The 24,391-nt window shown below is 41.6% G+C and overlaps 1 protein-coding gene across 2 annotated transcripts in view; it reads right to left on the bottom strand.

Moving 5' to 3' along the window:
• The window catches only part of RLF (RLF zinc finger), an 88,105-nt gene that overhangs the window by 24,051 nt on the left and 39,663 nt on the right, over window positions 1-24,391 (bottom strand). The window contains exons 1-2 of one of the 2 annotated variants that reach the window (XM_062191050.1): window positions 15,694-15,776; window positions 15,084-15,286 (exon numbers count right to left, since the gene is read on the bottom strand). In XM_062191050.1, coding sequence (XP_062047034.1) covers window positions 15,084-15,286; window positions 15,694-15,700 — 210 coding nt within the window. In that variant the 5' untranslated portion in view covers window positions 15,701-15,776. Of the gene's footprint in view, window positions 1-15,083; window positions 15,287-15,693; window positions 15,777-24,391 lie in introns of those variants that run through there. The other variant, XM_062191049.1, reaches the window with a different exon arrangement.

Genomic DNA, 24,391 nt, shown 5'->3' with positions numbered 1-24,391 from the left:
TTGGAAGCAATGGTTCATTATTCACTAATTCAGGGTTTGCAGTCCAAGAACTGACTGCATTATAGTAACTTATCTAAATTCTTTATCCAGGAGCAGGCATCTGGCACAGCATTTAAGACACTGGGATGTCTGCTTCCCATATCAGAGTGCCTGAGTTCAAATCCCAGCTCCATTCCCAATTACAGTTTCCTAATACTCACCCTGGGAAGAAGGTGATGATGAAAGTATTTGGGTGCCTGTCACTCATGTGGGAGAACTAGAATGAGTTCCTGGGTCTCAGCTTCAGCCTAACTGGGAAGTGAACAAGCAGATGAGAATGCTGTCTGCCTATGTCTCTCTGCCTTTCAAACAAGCTTAAAAAAAAAAAAGTTCTGTGTCTACTGAATCCTGGGTGAGGGCTTCCTCAAAAAACGTTTCTACTGGCTGCTTTTTTTCCTGAGTAAGAATTATCATGTTTCTTGTATGATAGTGGGATTTTTTATTTTCTTTGGAGCAGCCGGGACATTAACCAGCATCCATATGGGATGCCAGTGCCACAGGTGGGGGCTTAGCCTACCATGCACAGCCCCATGATAACTGGATTCAAAGAAAAATTTATTTATTTGAGAGGCAGAACCATATAAAGACACAAACAGAGGAAGCATCTCCAAATGCCTGTAATAGTTGGAGTCAAAGACAGGAGCCATTAACTCAATTCTGGTCTCCCAAATGGCTGGCAGGAACTTAATTACTTGTGTTATCACTGCTCCCATCAGGGTTCACATTAGCAGAAAGGTGGAATCAGGTGCAGAGCTCAAACTTGGACCCATGCACATCAATACAAAATGTGGATTTCCCAAATAGCATATTAACCACAAGACTGAACACTCACTCAAATGACAATATTTTAACTAATATTAAGAATACTTCAATAACTTTGTGGAAAATGGAATTAAAAGACATTTATTTTGAAACCCATGCATAAGGCTCTTCAGAAAGTTCACGAAAATGTTATTATAAAAAAAATCTATGCATGGGTTTCAAAATTTTTTGCACCAAAATAATGTTATCTTTTGTCCATTTTCTCATGAACTTTTTGAAGTACCCTCATATATTAGGACAACTATAAAAACGAGATTTCACTCATTTCTCTATGGTTTGTTCTGTGACTTTTCTGGAACAATTCTTTTTTTTTTTTTAAGATTTATTTATTTGGGCCAGCACTGCAGCTCACTAGGCTAATCCTCCACCTGAGGCACCGGTAACTCCGGGTTCTAGTCCCGGTTGGGGCGCTGGATTCTGTCCCGGTTGCTCCTCTTCTAGTCCAGGCCCGAGAAGGCAGTGGAGGATGGCCCAAGTCCTTGGGCCCTGCACCCGCATAGGAGAACGGGAGGAAGCATCTGGCTCCTGGATTCGGATTGGCGCAGCGCGCCGGCCATGACGGCCATTTGGGGGTTGAACCAACGGAAGGAAGACCTTTCTCTCTGTGTCTCTAACTCTGCCTGTGAAAAAGCAAATTTTATTTATTTGAAAGTCAAAGTTACACAGAGAGAAAGAGGGGCAGAGAGACAGAGAGAGGGAGGGAGGGAGGGAGGGAGAGAAAGTCTTCCATCTGATGCTTTACTCCCCAACTGGCCGCAATGTCCAGAGCTGCACTGATCCGAAGTCAGGAGCCAGGAGCTTCTTGCTGGTCTCCCATGTGGGTTCAGGGGCCCAAGGACTTGGGCCATTTTCTACTGCTTTTCCAGGCCATAGCAGATAGTGGATCAGAAGTGGAGCAGCTGGGACTTGAACCGGCCCCGATATGGGATGCTGGCAATGCAAGCGGCAGCTTTACTTGCTACGGCACAGCAGTAACATCTGTATATTCATCAGGTGTGGTCACTGTAGTCTCTGCTCAGTTAGCTTAATGACTGGCGCTATATATATATACACACACACACACACACACACACACACAGACATTTCCTTAAATGCCTTGAACAGATAAGTCTTTCTGTTGAGATGCTCTGTGTGTGGTGGGGCATGCTTTCAATATTTAAGACAGTTTACAACTCTGCCTTGCCCTTACTCCTCCACTAAACCAGAGGTGAGGGATGAGGGCCTTTTTAGGCAGAGAGCTATACACGGAAACACCTTCTAAAGTCTCAAAAATAAGTCAGAGCTTTTGCAAAAATGGTATTCCACATCAGAGTGCTGGTTTGAGTCCTGGCTCTCAGCTTTCTTATACAGTTTCTGGCTAATGTGCATAGGAAGGCAGCAGAAGATAGCCAAAGTACCTGGGCCTTTGCCACCCACATGGGAGACCTGGATGGAGTTCCTGGCTCCTGCCTTTGGCCAGGCCCAGCTCTGGCTGCTGCGGCCATCAGGGAAGTAAACCAGTGGTTGGAAGATCTCTGTCTCTCCCTGCCTTTCAAATAAATGAATGAATCTTAAAAACAAAACAAATCAACAAAAAAATCAAAATTGCCTGTGGACAACTCAAATCCCAGTTTTTCCTTTTTTTTTGGTCAACATCTTATTAATCTAACTGGTGATATGCCTCCTCAGACAACTGTTATGTTAAATAATTACCAGTGATTATTTCTGACAAATATCCTGGGCAGACAGTTTCTGGCACAAGTGAGCTCTAAGTCAAACAAACAAAAGTCCTGATGATGGAGCTTTGGGGCAAGAACAAATAATTACAATTTTCTAGGAATGAACTTTTGGGGGAACTCCAAATCTATTTATTCTGCCTCCTCAGATAGCTGCTAGGTTGCTGTTTTACACAGGTAATATAGTTGCAATGCTGATCATTTTCAAGGGTACTGTGGGAGTTTTAGAAAAGAGGATGGGGGCCGGCGCCATGGCTCACTAGGCTAATCCTCCGCCTTGCGGCGCTGGCACACCGGGTTCTAGTCCCGGTCGGGGCACCGATCCTGTCCCGGTTGTCCCTCTTCCAGGCCAGCTCTCTGCTATGGCTAGGGAGTGCAGTGGAGGATGGCCCAAGTCCTTGGGCCCTGCACCCCATGGGAGACCAGGAGAAGCACCTGGCTCCTGCCATCGGATCAGCGCGGTGCGCCGGCCACAGCGCGCCTACAGCGGCGGCCATTGGAGGGTGAACCAACGGCAAAAGGAAGACCTTTCTGTCTCTCTCTCTCTCTCACTGTCCACTCTGTCAAAAATAAAAAAAAGAAAAAAAAAAAAAAAAAAAGAAAAGAGGATGGGAAGTAAGACAAGTTAAAATACCACCAAGCTCCCTGTTCTTACTGAGATTTTTTTTTTTTTTTTTTAAATAAAATCTCCTCAGGTTGTTGTAAGCTTTTCGTCATTCTAAAGAGTTCCAAAATGTTATTCTGATTCACTTCCTGGTTTCCAATAATGACTCAGAACTCTTAATTTCTATATCAAACCTCTCCCTAAGTCTCTTGCCCTTGTGTCTTGTCCATCTTTGTAGCCCTAGTGCCCAGCAAGTACTCCAGTGGATACATTTTGAAAGACTGTAAGGCATTTCTGTAGTATTTCCAACTATTACACATGAATCTAAACTTCTCTTAAAAGAAAATGTCTATCTTCAATATAAAAGAAAGGAAGGGAAACACCAATGGTGTAAAAGGAAGCCAGCTGGCATAAGAGAAGTTGGGTAGAGGCAGCATATTTTTCTGCTTAAGCTATCAATATAAGCGAGTCTTCTGCCAGTGTCATTAATGATATATACTGCCAATAACTTTCTAACAGATTTTGAAAAACTGAAATTGGTGTTTTATTTTTTCAAAAGTGAATCAAAAAAGATTTCAAGTTCTTCATATAACAGTCCTGACTTCCATGCTTGTAGAATGGAAAGGTGGGAGTTACAGTTAGCAAACTTACATTTCAAGTATCCTGGTCCTACTTTTAGAAAAAACATCAGATTCACAGACATCACATTAGTTTTTAAATGTCAGCCTTTGGGGCTAGCACTATGACAGTGGGTAAAGCCATTGCCTGCAGTGCCGACATCCCATATGGGTGCTAGTTCGACTCCCAGATTCTCCACTTCCATTCCAGCTCTCTGCTATGGCCTGGGAAAGCAGTGGAAGATGGCCCAACTCCTTGGGCCCCTACACCGATGTAGGAGATCGGGAGGAGGCTCCTGGCTCTTGGTTTTGGATAGGCACAGCTCTTCTCTCTCTCTCTCCTTCTCCCTCTCTGTCTGTGTAACTCTGACTTTCAAATAAATAAATCTTTAAAAAATAAAAGAAAATGTCAGCCTTCTTGGGGCCAGTGTTGTGGTGTGGTGTGGTAAGGTTATCACCTGTAATGCCAGCATCTCACACTGAGTGCCAGTTCATGTCCCTGCTGCTGCATTTCCAAATCATGGTTCCCTCATATAGGCCTGGGAAAAGCAGCGGAAGATGGCCCTCGTGTTTGGGTTCCTGCAACCCACACGGGGAAGCCAGATGAAGCTCATGGCTCTAGCCCAGATCAGCTCTGGCCGTTGCAGACATCTGGGAAATGAACCATTTTTCTGTCTCTCTCCCATTCTGTAACTCTGATTTTCAAATAAATGAATCTGACATGTCAGACCACAGATAAGCAATATATCTCACATGGATACTTGCACTTTTTTTTTTATTTTAGAAAAGATTTATTTATTTATTTGAAAGTTAGAGTTATGCAGAAAGAGAGAAGGAAAGAGAGGTCTTCCATTTGTTGGTTTACTCCCCAACTGGCTGCAATGGCCAGAGCTGAGCTGATCTGAAGCCAGGAGCCAGGAGCCTCCTCCGGGTCTCCCATGTATTTGGGCCATCTTCTACTGCTTTCCCAGGCCACAGCAGAGAGCTGATAGGAAGTGGAGCAGCCAGGACTCGAACTGGCGCCCATAAGGGATGCCGCCACTGCAGGCGGCGGCTTTACCCACTACGCCACAGTGCTGGCCCCTGCATGTTCCTTAAAGAAATAAATGGTCATTAATGCTTCTACATAAACTTTACTACTGTGTATCTGAGAGACGCCTAAAATGTCCTATGAATTCTTCAAAATGATGTCTCTGATTGACTCTCTATAATGACCCTACAGTGTAATTATATATATATATATACACCAAAATACTCATACATAATCCATTAAACTGTGACTAAAAGTTAAATCCAGATGCGTATTAACTCCTGGAAAGACATCTCTTCAAAGCTATTTTTAAAAAAACTCTGTTTTAGGAAATAAAATATTTAAACAGGCAAGTTGTCATACAGCCTTTCTACCATTTGTGTATTTCTTAAGCATGCATGTTACTACCTGTATGAGAACACAGTAAAAATATTAAATTGCAATTTTAATTAAATACTTTGTAGTTATTCCTTTTCAAAGATTCATCTTAATACTGATTCTTATTTAAGCTACAGCTGGAATTTCTAAGCTCTTGTTTACTTTTTCTTCTATTCCCAAACTGAATTCCCCTTGGGTCCCATTTCAATGTATTTGCTCTGTTTATCGTTTATTCCTAGTGACTGTGTAATTCCCAAAGGTGTTACACTAGTGAGTAAATTAGATCCTATTTGTCTTTCCTTTCTCCATCAAAAGAAAAAACAAGCCTTTGCTATTGTCTCTCAAACACATCAGGAACTGAATACAGAGGCTCTTCAGGAATCAAGACTAAACTGAATCCCTATCTCATCAGACAAGAGCTCTCATGACAGATATTTTGGCTCTTTAAAATAAATAAGTGCTTCATGCTTAAAACATTATTCTTCTTTCATATGTGGAAATTCTTATTCTTTACAAAAATATTCCCTTTAAGAAATATTCATTTGGAACACCAGGCCACTGTCAAATTTGTAAATTTCATAAAAAATTTCATCTCACTCAATTCTGTATTAATCAAGTATTAAAACCTTGAACCCCAGGATTCCAAGGAACTCTTCTACCTTCTAGACCTACATTTCTGAAAGGACTCACTCTTTATACATTGGGTTCTGAATCTGGGCTTTCAGATGACCTAGTTAATTAATCTTAATTGTATGTGTCTAGCTATACTTCCCCAGTAGAGGTTTCCCATTACAGACACCCGCTACTGGGAGACCCACAGGTGCCAACATACAAAGTATCTTTATTCCCAGCTGTTGCTGAAGCTAATTTAACTCTCCTCCTGAACTCAGCTGAAGTAGACAGTAAATGTGTAACTATGCAACCTCTGAACACATGATGACTTTAAACTCCAATTAAAGAACATTTAGTGATTCCATAGTACTTTCCCAAAGTAAACTAAGGATTTTCTTTAATTCTGTTGTCACGTGCAAAAGAAACTGTCACTAGATCAGAGACAAATGAAATTATGATGGTGTCAATGTCTCTTTTAAAATAAATGTGTTAAATGTTTTTACATTGATGTATTTAACAAATTAATCCCAATCATGATAAAAAATGTTTTAAATTATACTTGTATGTATATATAACTATGAATGCAGTGACTTACTTACTACCAATATATTCCAAGTCACAACACGGCTCATCAGTGCCTATCAAATAGAAATAAGTGGTACAGTGGGAAAAGGACTAGGCTGGCCAAGGAGCCAGGTGTCCTGCACTCTAGCCTGGACTTGTTATAAACAACCAGGAAAGATTACATATAAAATAATGCTGATTCTCTTCCCATATCCTCCCTATCCCTTCACTCCTTCTCTGTCATCTTAGTCAGTAACAGAACAACAGTTCTTCTAGTCTTCCAGGCTACAAGCCTTGGAAGCCTCTGCAAGGTATCTCTGTACATCCTTCTCTGCATTTGTCCTGTCAGCTAGTCCTCTTTGCTCTCCTCTTGCTCACTCCCAATCTCTCGTCCTAAACCTAATGTATACTACTCTCTCTCATGTTCCCAAAACATCACTTTAGTCATGCCACTTCCTACCTTCAAAGCCTTCCTAATTCCTACTGTATCAAATGTAAGCTCTAAATGCTCTACAGCTTCTTAGGTTTTCTTTTTGCCCCATCTAACAGATCTTTCTTCTTATAAGACTTCAATACCATTCTGTCTTGGCAGGGTATTCCCTAGTGGGCCCCTGCAAAATACACATTAATTTCTTTACCTATCAGTAAATCATCCTTTCTACCCATCCAAACTCCACCATTATTTCAAAGTTCAACTCGGGCCAGCGCTGTGGTGCAGTGGGTTAAAGCCCCGGTCTGCAGGGCCGGCATCCCATATGGACACTAATTTGAGTCCTGGCTGCTCCACCTCTGATCCAGCTCTCAGCTGTGGCCTAGGAAAGCAGTAGAAGCTGGCCGAAGTCCTTGGGCCCCTGCACCTGCATGACAGATGAGGAGGAAGCTCCTGGCTTCGTATCGGCATAGCTCTGGCTGTTGCAGCCATCTGGGGAGTGACCCAGCAGATGGAAGACCTCTCTCTCTCTCTGCCTCTGCCTCTCTGTAACTCTGCCTTTCGAATAAATAAATAAATAAATCTTTTAAAAAAAGAAAAGTTCAACTCAACAATTTTTCTGTCAAGTCTTATATGTCATACAACATGGATATTCTCTGTCCCTACAATTCTACTGAACTTAGAGGCAGCAGCATATACCTTAATACTTATTTTCCTATAACCATTTCTGGCAAAGAAGGTCATACACATTGTTCTGTATCTGCCAATGCCTAATACACTAGAAACAAAGCAGTTTTAAATAAAGGCTGAGAGATAAAAGGGAAAGTTTTGTTGTTATAGGATGAGGCGGTACTAAATTCAAGGCGTAGCATTTTTGCTGTTCCTTCTTTTTCTGGTACGTATCAGGTGCTGAGAACAGCCATTACTACATGTTAATCTGATTACATTTCCCAAACACATAATAATCCAGCTATTACTAGAGGTAAGCAGTATGTATCTCATTACCCTACTCAATAACTGCAAATAAATAAATTAGTATACAGGTTTATAGTTAGCCCCTCAAATTCTTTAAAAAATACGAACAGATTCATAGGAGGCTATCTCTATGTATAGAACTCTTCTGTCCAAATTTAGATTTCATCTCTGATCAATCTTGACTGCTTCTCCCTAGTTCTGTACCCTAGGCCTAAAGAATTCTTGCATCAAGGCCTCTATTTATAAATGACAGGAACTGTGTTTGATGCTTTAGTTATTTTCACTTTTGAACTACCCAGTTATCCTGTGAGATAAACTATCATTTTGCCCACTTTACGGATAAAGAATGAAGCTACCTGCCTAAGGCCATATGGGTACTAAATGCCAAGATTCAAGCCTACATATTCTGACTACTGCTTGTACTTCTCTAGACATTTTGTGAAAAAGCACACTTTGCCTATGTTCTCTGGCCAATCTAGTCTCGTAATAAACCAGCCAGCATGTTTCCTGACTTAAGAGTCACAAATGCGACTGCTTAAGTTTCCTCTCTTAGCAAACAAAACAAGAGAAACCCTTCTGTGAAAGAATTCTATTCTAATTAAGAACCAGAACTGGGGAAGAACCAGACACTCATAACAGAAGGTTTGGAAAAACTTAAATAAGAAGATGTGTGTGGCTGAGAATGATTTGTGCAAAGCAAAGCAAACTCTGGGTCCACCATTTAGTGGGTCAGTTATATAATCTGAGTCTCAGTTAATTGCTATCCTATTCGTAGGATTATTATAAGGATTAGATGCCAACAAATTTAAAACACATAGCACAGTGCTTAGAATAGGCAAGTGCTCAATAAATGTTTTCTATAACTATTTTTAAGGTTGAAGTGGGAAGTCTGAAAAGAAAGGCAGTGCTAATTATTTTATCCTTTGATTTCTCCATGGTAAGAACACCCAAAAAATTATTAGTGAGGCTGTGAGGCATAGCTTCAATCAATGGTTGGGGAAACTACCTACTCTTGCCCACCTTATAGGCAACAACTGGCTATTACATGGCTGTATCCTATATCAGGGGCTCCTCTGTATGGCCATTTCCCAACACACAGACAACCAGCATTCTGCAATTCTATCCACATACTCTCTGCCTACACAAACCCTTCACTTCAAATGATGACTAAATCTCAATGTGCAAAGGCTACATGGTTTCCCAGTGGGATGCTGCTAACCCAAAATCCTGGAATTAAGAGTTTGTGAGAACTTACAGACCAAAGTTGATACAAAGGAGAGGATACCAGGAGCCAGAATGGAATCACAAATTCCTAGAACCATTTTGGCTACTGAGAAGTATCTCAGATTTCAACAAAGAATCTGACTAAAGCTTCTCACAAAGGGTAGACATGACTCGGGCTAAGCAGGGTATCAGACATCTAGAACAATCACCCACTCAAGCATCAATCTATGATTCAATCAGCTACAGAAATCTGAATCCTAAAGCTATACTTAGTTTCACCATGGCCCACAATTTATAGAGAAAAATATGAACTGCAATTTTAGGATTCAAAAAGATCTCCATAGGCAGGCATTTTGATTTAACAGGTTAAGCCACCACTTGGAACTTCCGCATCACGTATCAGAGTGGTAAGTCCTGGCTCCTGCACTTACAATCCAGATTTCTGCTCATATATCACCGGAGGCAGCAGATGATGGCTCAAGTGCCTTGGGCCCCTACGGCACATGTGAGAAACCTGAAGGGAGTTCTGAGATTCTAGCTTCAGCCCAGCACAGCCCTGGCTGTTGTGGGCATTTGGAGAATGAACAAGCAGATGGAAGAGCTCTATCTCCACCACTGCCACCTGCCCTGCACCCTCAGCACTCTACCTTATGGCTGCCATGCTGCGCTGATCCGAAGCCAGGAGCCAGGTGCTTCCTCCCGATCTCCCATGCGGGTACAGGGCCCAAGGACTTGGGCCATCCTCCCCTGCCTTCCCGGGCCACAACAGAGAGCTGGACTGGAAGAGGAGCAACCAGGACAGAACCAACACCCCAACCAGGACTAGAATCCAGCGCCACAGGCGGAGGATTAGCCTCGTGAGCCACGGCGCCGGCCTATTTATTTTTTTAAAAAGATTTATTTACTTATTTGAAAGTCAGAGTTACAGAGAGAGAGAGAGAGAGAGAGAGAGGTCTTCCATCTGCCGGTTCACTCCCCAGTTGGCTGTAACTGCTGGAGCTGCACCGATCCGAAGCCAGGAGCCAGAAGCTTCTTCTAGGTCTCCCACGTGTTTGCAGGGGCCCAAGGATTTGGGCCATCTTCTACTGTTTTCCCAGACCATAGCAGAGAGCCTGGATTGGAAGTGGAGCAGCCAGGTCTTGAACTGGCACCCTTATGGGATGCCAGCACTTCAGGCCAGGGCGTTAACCCGTTGTGCCACAGCACCAGCCCCAGCGCTCTACCTTTTAAAAAAAAGAACTCCTGAGATTAGCTTTGTGGTGTAGCAGGTAAAGCTGCCAGCTGCAAAGCTGGTAACACATATGGACACTGGTTTGAGTACTGGCTGCTCCATTTCTGACCCAGCTCCCTGCTAATGGCCTGGGAAAAGCAGTGGAAGATAGCCCAAGATCCTGGCTCCTGGCTTCGGCCTGGCTCAACTCTGATCATTATACCTATCTGGGAATCAGTGGATGAAGCACTTTCTGTGTCTCCCCTTCGCTCTGTAAACTCTTCCAAATTAAATAAATAAATAAATAAATAAGTAAATCCTTAGGGAAAATAAAGCCCTCCAAGTGAAATTTTAAAATCTGCAAAGCATGAATGGAATGTTTCAGCTTTACATTCTGGTCATAATTTATGTAATGAAGCTAGAAATCCTTGTAAGAAAATATCAAGGGCTGGGGCTTAACTTTTTATTCATTCAATAAATGAGTACTGAGTGCCTACATGGCTAAGAGTTCTTCTAGAACGTAGAGATACAGCAATGAACACTGTGTTTCCATTCATACACAGTTTATAACTGGGTAGGAGGAAACAGAGAATAAGCACAAATAACACCCAGGGGAAGTAGTAACATGTGCTATGAAGTCATTTTAGGAGGCTTAATATCTGTAATAATTACAGAAGATATTTACTGAACAGAGGGTATAGCAGGAAGTAGGGCATTATTTTAGATGGGACAATGAGGAAGGTTTCACCTTGTGGAAGGACATTCTGGGCAGAGAAAATAGCAAGTATAAAACTCTAAGCAAAAATCGTACTTGGCTTGTTCTAAGGACAACAAAGGTGGCTGGAGAGCAGTGAGTATTAAGATATAGTAGCCCAGGATCATGGCACACAGAATAAAGATTTCAGGATTCATTCTGAGGAAGATGGAAAGCTGCTGGATGGTTTCAAGTAAAGGAGTGGAATGGTCTGACTTAAGTTTTACTGGGACTACTCTGGTTAGTTTTGAGGAGAAAAAAATATAGAGGCTGTAAGTGAGAGCAAGTATGTCAGTTCACAGGCTTCTGTATCCATCTTACATCCAAAGTCTAACACGGCATTTGCGATATGAACACTTCTGCACTCAGAAATGAGGGCAATATTCATTATTTTGTGTCTTTAATATTACTGGTAGTAAAACTCAGGTCTGAACCTCAGCTTAATCATCTTAACTTTGTAACCATGAATGTATTACTGAATCCGAACCTCTCTTTCCTCATTAATACAACGGAGTTACCTCAGAGTTGCTGTAAAGATTAAACATGACAAAGCACATAAAGTAGTTAGCACAGTGCATAAAACACAGTAAGGACTAAGAAAAAAAGTGGTAGTCAGTTATTCATTACCCCTTCTACCTCCAACACAGAGAACACAGTTGGAAGGCAACTGACTAAATAGACAACTCATAAAAACAAAATCCTAATACCAGGAGTAATAGTTATGTTATATGTTATATATAACATGTTATTAGCCACATAGGCAGAGACAATAATCAGGCAATAGCTATGAGCCTTGAGTTAGGAGGAGAGGTAGGGGCTGGAGAGAAAACATTTGGGATCGCACCACAGTAGGTATTGAAAAACCACGAGACAAAATGAGATCAATGAAGACAGAAAAAGAGGTAACCTATGGGTCAATGTTGTGCCCACCACCTACAATGCCAGAATCCTTTATCACAGGATCAGTTCAGTCCTGGCTGCCCCTCTTACAATCCAGCTCCCTGTTAATGTCAACTGGGAAGGCAGCAGAAGATGGCCCAAGTGTGTGGGTCCCTACCAATCACATGGGAAATCTGGCCTAGGTTCAGCTGCTGTGGCCATTTGGGGAGTGAACCAGCAGATGGAAGACCTTTCTCTCTCTCTCGGCCTCTGCCTCTCTGTAACTCTGCCTTTCAAATAAAAATACAACTTTTTTTTAAAAAAAATTTTTTTTAAATTTTTCTTTTTTTTGACAGGCAGAGTGGATAGTGAGTGAGAGAGAGAGAGAGAAAGGTCTTCCTTTTTGCCGTTGGTTCACCCTCCAATGGCCGCTGCGGCCAGCGCATCTCGCTGATCCAAAGCCAGGAGCCAGGTGCTTCTCCTGGTCTCCCATGCGGGTGCAGGGCCCAAGCACTTGGGCCATCCTCCACCGCACTCCCAGGCCATAGCAGAGAGCTGGCCTGGAAGAGGGGCAACCGGGATAGAATCCGGCGCCCCAACCGGGACTAGAACTCGGTGTGCTGGCGCCGCAAGGCGGAGGATTAGCCTGTTAAGCCACGGCGCCGGCCAAAAATACATCTTTAAAAAAGAAAAAGATGTGACCCAATGACAGAGTCATTGAATATTGTAATATTTATCAAAGAGCAAAATAGAAATGAAAAGGAGCTATCAGTGAAGAGTGAAGTAGACCCTAGAAACCAAGTGAAAAGCTTTGTCAAGGCAACAAACTGAAAGTTAACATAGGATTTAATGATCTAGTAGACTGACGGGGCAAATGTCATATTATAATGTCTTAGGGGAAAAAAGTCCAATAGTAAACGTGGCGGGGGCATTTGGTAGTACTAAGACATCACTTGGGATGCCCACATCACAAATTTGATTGCCTCGGTTCACATTTCAATTCTCTCTCTCTCTTTTTAAAGATTTATTTACTTATTTGAAAGAGTTACACAGAGAAAGGAGGAAAGGCAGAGAGAGAGAGAGGTCTTCCATCAGCTGGTTCACTCCCCAACTGGCTGGAATGGTTGGAGCTGCACCGATCCAAAGCCAGGAGCCAGGAGCTTTTCCAGGTCTCCCACATGGCTGCAGGGGTACAACGACTTTGGCCATTTTCTACTGCTTTCCCAGGCCATAGCAGAGTTGGATTGGAAGTGGAGCAGCTGGGACTTGAACCGGCACCCATATGGGAAGCCAGCACTGCAGGCATTGGCTTTACCCACTACATCACAGGCCAACCCTGTCCAATTCTCTCTTAATTCCAACTTCCTGCCGATAGGTATCGTGGAAGGCACCAGGTGATGGCTCTAGTACTTGGGTTCCTGCCATCCACACAGGAGACTCAGACTGAGTTCCCAGCTCCTAGCTTCAGCCTGGTCCAGCCTGACTGTTGGAGGCACTTAAGCAGTGAAACAGCAGACAGGATACCTCAGTCTGTTTCTCCCTCTCTTTAAAATAAATAAGTAAAAATTTTAAAGAATAGTAAATTTAGAAAATCCATTCAAGAAACAATACTGAGAAGGTTCTAAGAGAAACAGGACAGTAACTGGAAGAAGAAGCAGGCTGTACTACTGATGAAAGAAGTAACAGCTGTGGGAGGTTACAGAAATTACATAAATATAAGTGTTGTGGGATGGTTACAACAGAGAGGGAGAAATTGATGACACAGTAGAGAAAAGAGGAGCAGATAGAGATTTATGGATAACCAGGACACTGGTAGTTAAACAAGTACAATCAAGCAGAGGAAATAAGAGTGTATGCAAAGGAGAGATAATGATAATTCATGTATCAGTTCTCAATGGCAGGTGAGGGAATTAAAGGCTGATGATGAAATAAAACTAAAGCCTAGGCATTCCTAATTTTTTAAAATAATTTACTGAAACTATTAGAGAAAATTAGTTCCAACTTTTCTAAGAGAAATGATTCACGTTTAAAGAAGGTTACTGTCAGACTGATAAAATAGCTTTTTAAAAACTCAATCACTTTGTTATTTTCCATGGTATCCAGTTTTGGCTACTTAAACATTGGTCAAACTATAGTCCTGGGGTCTAAAGTCCTATACTTGCCTGCATACAGAGTTAAATGTATGATAGAGTAAGTTAGACTAAAACAAAGTGCCGCTCTCTTTAGCTTACCCCTTGACACCACTGTTAACAATTTCTGCACTTCTCAAACATAGTGAAATCATTAATCTAAGAAGAAAAAACAACTTTAAGGGGCCAGCACTGGGGCACAGCAGTTTAATATGCTGTTTGTGATGCCAGCATCCCCTTTGGGTCCATTTGTTTGAGTTCTGGCTGCTCCCTGCTGATGCACCTGAGAAAGCAGTAGAAGACTGTTCAAGTACTTGGGGCCCTGTCATCCATGTGGGAGACACAAATGGAGTTCTTCAGGCTTTGGCCTGGCACAGCCCAGCCATTGTAGCCATTTGAGGAATGAATATGTGGATTGAGGAATTCTTTCTTTCTCTGTCTCACTCTCTCTGCCTTTGTTTTCTTTTAAAGATTTATTTATTTATTTATTTGAAAGGCAGAGTTACAGAAAGAGAAGAGAGACAGAGAGAGAGAGATCTTCTATCCACTGGTTCATTCTCCGAATGGCCGCCAACGGCCAGGGCCAGGGCTGTTCTGGGCCGAAGCCAAGAGCCAGGAGCTTCTTCTAGATCTACCAGAAGGAACTCAGACAGTTGGCTCATCTACTGATGCTTTCGCATTAGCAATGAGCTGGCTCAGAAGTGTAGCAGCCAGGCCTCAAACTGGCACCTATATGGGATGTTGGCACTGGAGGCCACAGCCTAAGTCACTGTGTCACAGCACCTCCCCCTACTCTGCCTTTCAAATAAAATAAATCTTAAGAACAACTTTCACATTCAAAGACTTCACAACCTACCATTACTCAAATATGTAACATACATTTGTATATCCTTTAATTACCTGCTTTTCAAATCCTCTGATAAAACCTAACTTTATATTCAATCTATATAATAGATATATAACTGAAATTGTACATTTTGGTAGCCTAAAAAAAAAAAGGGTCTTAGTTTTCATTCAGATGGGAAAAAATAAGTCATAAAACATTATCAAAATCTGTTAATTTTCACAGCAGGCATGAATGGTTAACAGTTACTTACTTACCTCCTTAATAGCATCTTCATTAGGGAGCATGGAACATAAACATGTGATATAGGCTTGCTGAAAAGATGATACATTTGAAATTTCTTTAGATTCTGCACACAGTTTTGATAAAGCAGTAGCCTGGGGGATGCAGTTAGATTTCAATAAATGTTTTATTCGCATTTGCAGAAAGGAAGGTCCTTCTTGTGCAATCAATTTATTGACTAGAAAAAAGGAAAATTAAAATAGTTTGATAACATACCATATAACATGTCAGACTTTTTAAGATGAGTTTGATATCATTTCTTATTGATTTAATAAAAATTCAGTAGATATAAATGAGTTTATTCACACTCATACATGAGAGGAAAAGAAAGTAACTTTGCTAATGATTCCCCATATCAATTAGTAGTTTTATTTTGAACATCAAACCTTTTAATAAAACTGCCAACATTTTATATCAGAATAAATTATTTGACCTTCTCCTCTCTCTCTTTCTGATGAGAACAGTAAGGAAAGGTGAAATGAACTATAAGCATAACTGAAGTACATGAAGCATATAACCTATGTAATATAACTATCAATTGAACAGTTATTAAATACCAAATTTTAAGCTAAACTTTTTATATACCTCTCATTATTCTTCACACCACCACCAAGGCAAGTATTATTATCCCCAGTTTAAGGTTAGGAAAACTGATATTTGGAGAAGTTAGGTAACTTGCCAAGGATTCCAAAGCCAGTGGTGCTCTTTCCTCTAAATCAGGCATTTCTCAAAGTGTGTTCCACCGACCAAAAGACCTGAGAGATAGTCCTAGAAAAAAAAAGGATTCCTTGGTCAAATCTCTGAACAGTCCTGCAATAAATAAAACTGTTCACTTTCATTTAACTCTATGTTTCCCAAATTGATTTGACCAGAGAAACCTTTTACAGATATTATTAGTACCCTCTATAACATAAGTTCCTGGTTCAGTGCACACTTTGGAAAATGCTGCTTTGAACAGTAGTGAGTATTAAGCACCTAGCAGCAAATGTACAGTGCTTTGGATTTCTGAGTAACAGGTACAACATGTATGTGGTAACATTACTAGTATTACTTAAAAGAACATAGAAAGAATATTGCATGTCAAGCCAAGTGGTTGAGTTACCTAATTGCTTTAGGTGGTTGATCTAAAATATGGTTTCTCAGACTTGAAAGTGCCTTTTGAATCACCTGGGAAGCATATTAAAATGCAGATTCTGAGTCATTAGGTCTGGGATAGAAACCTTAGATTTTGCTTTCCTAAAAAGCTTCCCAGTAACACCCATGTTGCTAGGCCTGTAGGCCTATGAATATTTACAGATGTGGAACACCAATGATCTATGAATAAACCACTGGCCAAATTTTAACTATGTATCAGAATCAACTACAGAATTTTTAAAATAAATATTTATGTAGGTATACACACACACATATATATATAATCACAAATTTCAAAAGGTACACAAAAATGTATGCAGCTGACAGCTGTTTCATTGTAGCCTAACCTCAGTTCCCTATAGTTTCCCTCTCTGAGAAACTGCAACTGCTTCCAACTTCTTGTTTATCCTTCCAAAAATAATCTGAGTACAGAAAACATTTCTTTTCCCACTTAGTATACCGAACAAGTCATTCTGTCATCAGTACATTTAGAGCCAGCCCATTATTTTTAACAACTAAACAGTATTCCAGGAGGAGACACCAAGATAGCAGAATAGGGAGAGAGCTTACCGCTCCAGTCTAGGGGACCACAGTTAAAAAAAAAAAAGTGAAGAGAGTGTAACCTCAGGGAAGATTTAAGGAGAGAACAGCAGAGCAAACTCCACGCAAATTAGAGGGACACTTCAGATCTATGTGGAGGCTGTGGGCACACACGGTCCAAGACCCCAGGAGTCAAAAGCCTCAGCACCAGCTTTGGAGAGTGAGGTGAGACCAGACTGCAGCAGCCCAAGCCACTGGCGATAAAGCTGCAGGAAGATCCTGGTGTGAGTCTGGCTTGGAGCCCTGTGGGGGACAGTATACCTACCAACCTACATGGAATAAAAGGGGGACATATTTCTTTCTTCCTGATCACCCAGCACTGGTGTCCTCTAACTGAGGCTGGGTAGGCGCCATTTTGGACATACATTACAGCTATACCAGCTTGTGTCTGTTTGGGAGAATTGATGGGGGCTGGAAGCTCACAACTGTGGGAGTCTTGTGTGCTAGGTCTGTGGAAACACTGTGGCTGTGTGGGAGAGCACTGGGTGTGGCTGGGTCTCTGGGTAGTCACTGTGGGCGGCTCCACACACTCCAGGCTCCCTGATTCCCTGAGAGGGTCACTGCTTCAAGATGTGCTCACACCAAGGGCTGCACAGATCTTTTGTGTGATTCTTGTGCCAGCATGGATGTATACTGTATCCACTGGGGATAGCGCCCAGGCATTGGTCTCCATGGAGGAGAGGAGGTAAGTATGAGACTACCTCAAAGCTGAACAAACCTCCCCTCTGGAAAAAAAAAAAAAGAGAGATTTACCACGCCCAATTTGTGAGTCAACTTAGACACTCCCCTCACCCCGGAGCACTGAACAGAGCTCCCTGCCACATCCAGCACATGCCTCAGGGTATTCACTGAAAGAGCACACACTCCACTAAGTCACAGAGGCATAGTCCAAAGATAAAAGCCATCACAGGGGAAAAAAAAAATAACAAGTATTTCCACAAATGCCTAAAAATAAATGCAGCAATTCAAGAAACAACAATAAGGAAGACAACATGATGTCCTCAAAGAAACACAAAACTTCAATACTAAGATGTGAAAATAAAGAGATTGAAGAAATGCCAGAAATGGAATTAAAAAAATTGATCATAGGATTACAGTAATTAGAAGCAAATCCACGAACTAAAGAAATCCATACATAACAAGAAAGAAAAATTTTCTCATGAAATTGAGATTTTAAGAGAAATCAAAATGAAATATTGAAGAATTCAACAGAACAAATAAAGAATGTGGTGGAAAGCCTTAAGAGGTGACTCAGTGAGACAGAAGAAAGAATATCCAAGTTGGAAGACAAATCTCTGGAAATTTTACAGTCAGAACAAAAGAAAACTAAAAAACGGTGTTGGGGATCTAAGGGATACTATCAAATGACCAAACATACAGGTCTTAGGAGTTCCTGAAGGCATGGAAAGAAAGAATGGATTAGGAGGCCTTTTAGTGAAATAATTACAGAAAACTTCCCTAATTTGGAGAAAGGGGCATCCAAGTACAGAAAGCACATAGAACTAATAGACATGACCAGAAAAGCTCTTCACCATGACACACTGTAGTCAAACTCTCCACAGAAAACACAAAGAAAAGATTCTAAAATGTGTATGAGAGAAATGCCAGATTACTTTCAGAGGATCTCCAATTAAACATAGCTGACTTTTCTTCAGAAACCCTACAGGCTAGCAGAGAACAGCAAGATATATTCCAAGAGGAAAAAAACAAAACTGTCAACACGTAATACTGTACCCCGTAAAGCTCTCTTTTATGCATGAAGGTGGAATAAAGACCTTCCATAACAAACAAAAATTGAAAGAATTTGTCACCACTCGTCCAGCCTTACAAAAGATGCTTCAGGATGTGCTACACACGGAAACACAAGTCATCACTATGAAAGAAGGTGAAGGCAGAAAATTTCCCAGTAAAAGTACAAAAGAAATCCTAAGTAAATAATAGGAATATTTATGGAAAAACAGCAAGGCCATTGATATTACTTATCAATAGTCACCTTGAATGTAAACGACCTCAACTCTCCAGTTAAAAAATACAGACTGGGGTTGGTGCTGTGGCGCAGGTTAATCCTTCACCTATAGCACTGGCACCCGATATGGGCAAAGGTTCTAGTCCTGGCTGCTCCTCTTCTGATCCAGCTCTCTACTATGGCCTGGAAAAGCAGTAGAAGATGGCTCAAATACTTAGGCCCCTGCACCCACGTCAGAGACCTGGAAGAAGCTCGTGGCTCCTGGTCTTGGACCACCCCAGCTCTTACTGGTGGCGACCTTTTGGGGAGTGAACCAGCAGAGGAAAGACCTTTCTCTCTGTCTCTCCATCTCACTGTCTGTAACTCTACCTCTCAAATAAATAAATAAATAAAATCTTAAAAAAAAAATAGATTGAATGGATTAAAAAATAAGACCCATCTATTTTCTGCCCACAAGACACACATCTCACCAACAAAAATGCATGCAGACTGAAGGTGAAAGAATGGAAGAAGACATTCCATGCTAATAGAAACCAAAAGAGTTGATGTTGATGTAGCCATCCTAATATCAGACAAAACAGACTTTAATACAAAAACTGTTAAGAGACAAAGAAGGGCACTATGCAATGATTAAGGGATCAATTCAACAAAAATATGTGCCTATAATAAACATATACGCACCTAATTACAGGGCATCTGGCTATTTAAAAGAAATGTTGGTGGATCTAAAGGGAGACACAGACTCCCTTTAGACTTCAATACCTCACTTTCAGCAATGGACAGATCAACTAGGCAGAAAATCAGCAAGGAAACAGTTAATCGATACTATAGACCAAACGGAGCTAAGGGATATTTATAGAACTTTTCATCCTACAGTTGCAGAATATATGTTCTTTTCACTAGTGCATGGAACTTTTTGTAGGATAGACCACAGGCCAGGCAATAAAGCAAGTCTCAAATTCAAAAAATGAAAATCATACCATGCATCTTCTCTGACTACAATGGAACAAAACTGGAAATCAACAACTCAAGAACCTCTAGAACATATGGCAAACACATAGAGACTGAATGACATGCTTCTGAATGAACAGTGGGTCATAGAGGAAATCAAAAGAGAAATAAAAAAACTGTTGAGGAACAGTTTTTTCCCCATACTATTTGTTGAACTCTTTACTTAGTAGAGTTAATCTTTTGTGTATAAAGTTAATTGAAAATAAATCTTAGTGAAAAATAAGAATGGGCATAGGAGTGGGAGGAGGAAGAAGGGCAGGAGGCATTGTGGGAGGGTGGGCACAGTGGGAAGAATCGCAATTACTGTGTTCCTGGTTGTATTTATGAATTGCATGAAGTTTGTAAACCTTAAATAAAAGTTTCTGGGGAAAAATTTAAATTGTATTTATGAAACAAAATTGTATTCCACTGTGTTGATACACTGAATTTAATTAACCAATCCTCCTACTGATGTGCTTACAAGTTGTTTACACATCTTTGGCAATCATCAATAACACAATTTACAACACTGTACACAGGTCATTTTACACATTAAAACATCTACAGAACAAACTTCGAGAAATGGTTAAAGGCTTCATTCATTTGCAGTGTTGACATATAAATTCACATTGCTCTTTAGAAATTGTACCACTAGCAACATGAGTGTCCATTTCCTATGGCACTTTAGAAAGTTCTGGATCCCAGAGATCCAGCTCTGGAGATTTAGCAAGCGGAGTCTGCAACTTGGTAAATCTATTTTTTTTAATTGAAATTCCATGGATATCCTAAAATGTAGCCAAGGTCAAAAGGCTGCAGGGAATATTCATTTTCTTCACATAATCACTAAACTCCATAAATAAACTTACAGTCATACTCCCTACTCAAATAGCTTCTCCTTACTTAGTTCTATTTTCAGTACTAGTATTCTCTCAATTACATAAAAATAAAATTTGAGATAATCCTTCCTCACCACCTCCTTTAAGAAAATTAAGTTATTATGTCCTAGCAATTTCTTAACTCTCAATGATTTAATTTCTCCATATCACTTCTACCACATCTCCCCCTGTACCCTACCCTACCTAACATAAGATTCTGCTCTAGGGGCCAGCACTGGGGTGCATCAGGTTATGGTGCTGCTTGTGACACCATGAGTGAGTACTTATCCACTTCTGGTCCAGCTCCCTGCTAATGTGTCTGGGAGAGCAGCAGAAGATGGTCCAGTTTATTACTTGGGTTCCTGCCACCCAAGTGGGAGACTCAGATGAAGCTCCTGGCTTCAGCCTGGCAGAGCCACAGCTGTTGCAGTCTTTCTGGGAGTAAACTAGTGGATAGAAGATTATCTCCCTCCCTCCCTCTCTCTTCTGTAACTCATTCAAATTACTCTTAAAAAAAAAAAAAAAAGATTCTGCTCTGCTTATCTCCCTATAAAGTTGTAAGCATTACCACAGAAGATAACACACTTGAAAACAAGCATATTATCTATATAACACATCCCCTTCTAAGTCTCCACAGCATTTACTTCTTTTATCACATTTAATTTTCTCTTTACTTTTTTTTTATTTATTTATTTTTTTATTTATTTTTTTTTTTTATTTTTGACAGGCAGAGTGGACAGTGAGAGAGAGAGAGACAGAGAGAAAGGTCTTCCTTTTGCCGTTGGTTCACCCTCCAATGGCCGCCGCGGTAGCACGCTGCGGCCGGCGCACCGCGCTGTTCCGATGGCAGGAGCCAGGTGCTTCCCCTGGTCTCCCATGGGGTGCAGAGCCCAAACACTTGGGCCATCCTCCACTGTACTCCCTGGCCACAGCAGAGAGCTGGCCTGGAAGAGGGGCAACCGGGACAGGATCGGTGCCCCGACCGGGACTAGAACCCGGTGTGCCGGCGCCGCAAGGCGGAGGATTAGCCTGTTGAGCCACGGCGCCGGCCTAATTTTCTCTTTAGATACAGAGATAAGGGATTATAATATATAAGGTTAAGATACAGGTTTTGGAATGCCTGATCTCAGGTTGAATCCTGATTCTGACACACAGTCATGAAACCCGATACATTACCTGACCTCTCCAAACTCAAGTTTTTTTTCACCTACAAAATAGGTTAGAAGGGCCTGGCGTCATGGTACAGTGGCTTAAGCCACTTGGCCTTTGATGCTGGCATCCCATATGAACACCAGTGAAAGTCCTCATTTGTCTACTTCTGATCCAGCTCCCTGTTAATGCACCTGGGAAAGCAGTGGAACATACTTCAAGTACCTGGACCCCTTGTCACCCATGGATGACCTGGATGAAGTTCTGGGTTCCTAGCTTTTAGCTGGCCCAGCCCTGGCTGTTGCAGCCATTTGGAGAGTCTCTGTATGTGTCTCTACCTCTCTCTTTTCTCTCATTAAAAAAAAAAAGAAAAAAAAATTGAGAGTAATACCCACTTTACAGAGATCAAACAATCACAAACAAAATACCAGTGATACAGCAGTCCAGCAGGTTAAGCTGCCGCCTGTGATGCTGGCACCCTCTATGGGCGCCAGTTTTGAGTCCCAGCTGCTCTACGCCAGATTCAGCTCTCTAATGTACCTGAGAAAGCAGAAGACGGCCCAAGTGCATGGAACCCTGCACTCATGTGCAAGACCTGGATGGAGTTCCAGGTTCCTGGCTTTGGCCTGGCTCAACCTTGGCTGTTGTGGCCATTTGTGCAATGAACCAGCAGATGGAAGATCACTCTCTCCATTTCTCTCTCTGTAACTTGACCTTTCAAATAAATCTTTCTTTAAAAGTTTAAAATTTGGGTGGCTAGTGCTGTGTCACTGCAGGTAAAGCCACCAGCAGCACTAGCATTCCACATGGGTACCTGTTTGAGTCCCAGCTGCTCCATTTCCAATCCAGCTTCCTGCTAATGTGCCTGGAAAGGCAGTGGAGGATGGCCCAACTTCTTGGGCCTCTGCACCCATGTGGGAGACCTGGAAGAAGCTCCTGGGTCCTAGCTTCAGCCTGGCCCAGCCCCAGATGTTGCGGTCAAACTTTGCAGCCATTTAGGGAATGGACCAGAGGATGAAAGATTTCTGTCTCTCCCTGTAACTCTGCCTTTTAAATAAAAGAAACCTTTTTAAAAAAGCTTTTTAAAAAAATTTTCAAGTAGTATATTTATTTAAAGATTTATTTTTTATTTAAAAGGCAGAATTAAGAGAAAGAGAGATCTTCCAGCCACTGGTTCACTCTCCAAATGGCTAGCATGGCTGGAGCTGGGCCAGACTTAAGCCCACATGGGTGCTCTCACGTAGGTGCAGTGTTCCAAATTCTTGGGCCATTCTCTGCTACTTTCCCATGCACATTAGTAAGGAGCTGGATCAGAGTAAAGCAGCTGGGACTCAAACTGACGCCCATAGGATACCTGGCAGCGTAGACAGTGGCTTAACCCAGTACACCATAGCATCAGCCCCTTTTAAAATACTTTTATGATACCAATGTTAAGTTTACTTTTTAAAAGAAAATCTACCCATATCTACAATATTTAATATAATTAAACATACACTGAGAGGTAGGCATGTAACCTAGCAGTTAAGATGTGGATTAAGAGGCCCACGTCCCATATCAGAGTATCTGGATTCCATCCAAACCTGGCTCCAGTTCCTGACTCCAGCTTTCATCAAATACAGACCCTGGTAGGTGGCTCAAGATGACTGGGTCCCTGCTACTCACACAGGAGACCTGTACTGAGCTCCTGACTCTCAGCTTTACCTTGGCTTGGTGCAGCCCTGACCATTAAGGGTGTTTGGAGGGTTAAAGCAGACCGTCCTTCCTGCTATCTGCCTCTCAAATAAACAAATAATTTAAAGACACCAACACTCATTGAAAAATCTCCCTAATTTGTGAGTCTTTCTGTATTTTATTTTTTCAAATACTTTAATATAATTAAAAAAAATTCTATGCCCTCCCTCCCACCTAGATTCAACAATTAAACTGTTTTGAAATTTTGTTTACCTAGGTTTTCTTCTAAAGCATTTATAACTAAGGTGCAAACATCATGACATCTTATATATACATCATAAGGTAAAACAGTAACAATTAAATGTTTACAGGCTTTTTTAATAAAAAAAAAAACCACTAAATTGAAAAGCATTCCGTTTTTGGAGGTTGAAAACTGTACTTTCACAATTCTGATTATGACTTTATTGAACAAAAAACAATGAGATGATAATTACCTCTTTTTTTTTTTTTAAGATTTACTTATTTATTTGGAAAGCAGAGTAAAAGAGAGACAGAGAGAGAGAGAGAGAGAGACACACACACACAAAGAGAGAGAGGTCTTCCATCCGCTGACTTACTCTCCAGTTGGCCGCAACAGCAAGAGCTGCACTGATCCAAAGCCAGGAACCAAGAGCTTCTTCTGAGTCTCCCAAGCAGGTGCAAGGGCCCAAGGACTTGGGCCATCTTTTACTGCTATCCCAGGCCACAGCAGAGAGCCGTATCAGAAGTGGAGTAGGACCGCACCGCGGCTCAATAGGCTAATCCTCTGCCTGCGGCGCCAGCACACCGGGCTCTAGTCCCGGTCGGGGCGCCGGATTCTGTCCCTGTTGCCCCTCTTCCAGGCCAGCTCTCTGCTATG

The sequence above is a fragment of the Lepus europaeus genome, chromosome 5, assembly GCF_033115175.1.
Source record: "Lepus europaeus isolate LE1 chromosome 5, mLepTim1.pri, whole genome shotgun sequence".
In the NCBI taxonomy this organism is placed as follows: domain Eukaryota; kingdom Metazoa; phylum Chordata; class Mammalia; order Lagomorpha; family Leporidae; genus Lepus; species Lepus europaeus.
The sequence above is the reverse complement of the archived record's forward strand: the minus strand, read 5'-3'. Positions and strand labels throughout refer to the sequence as shown.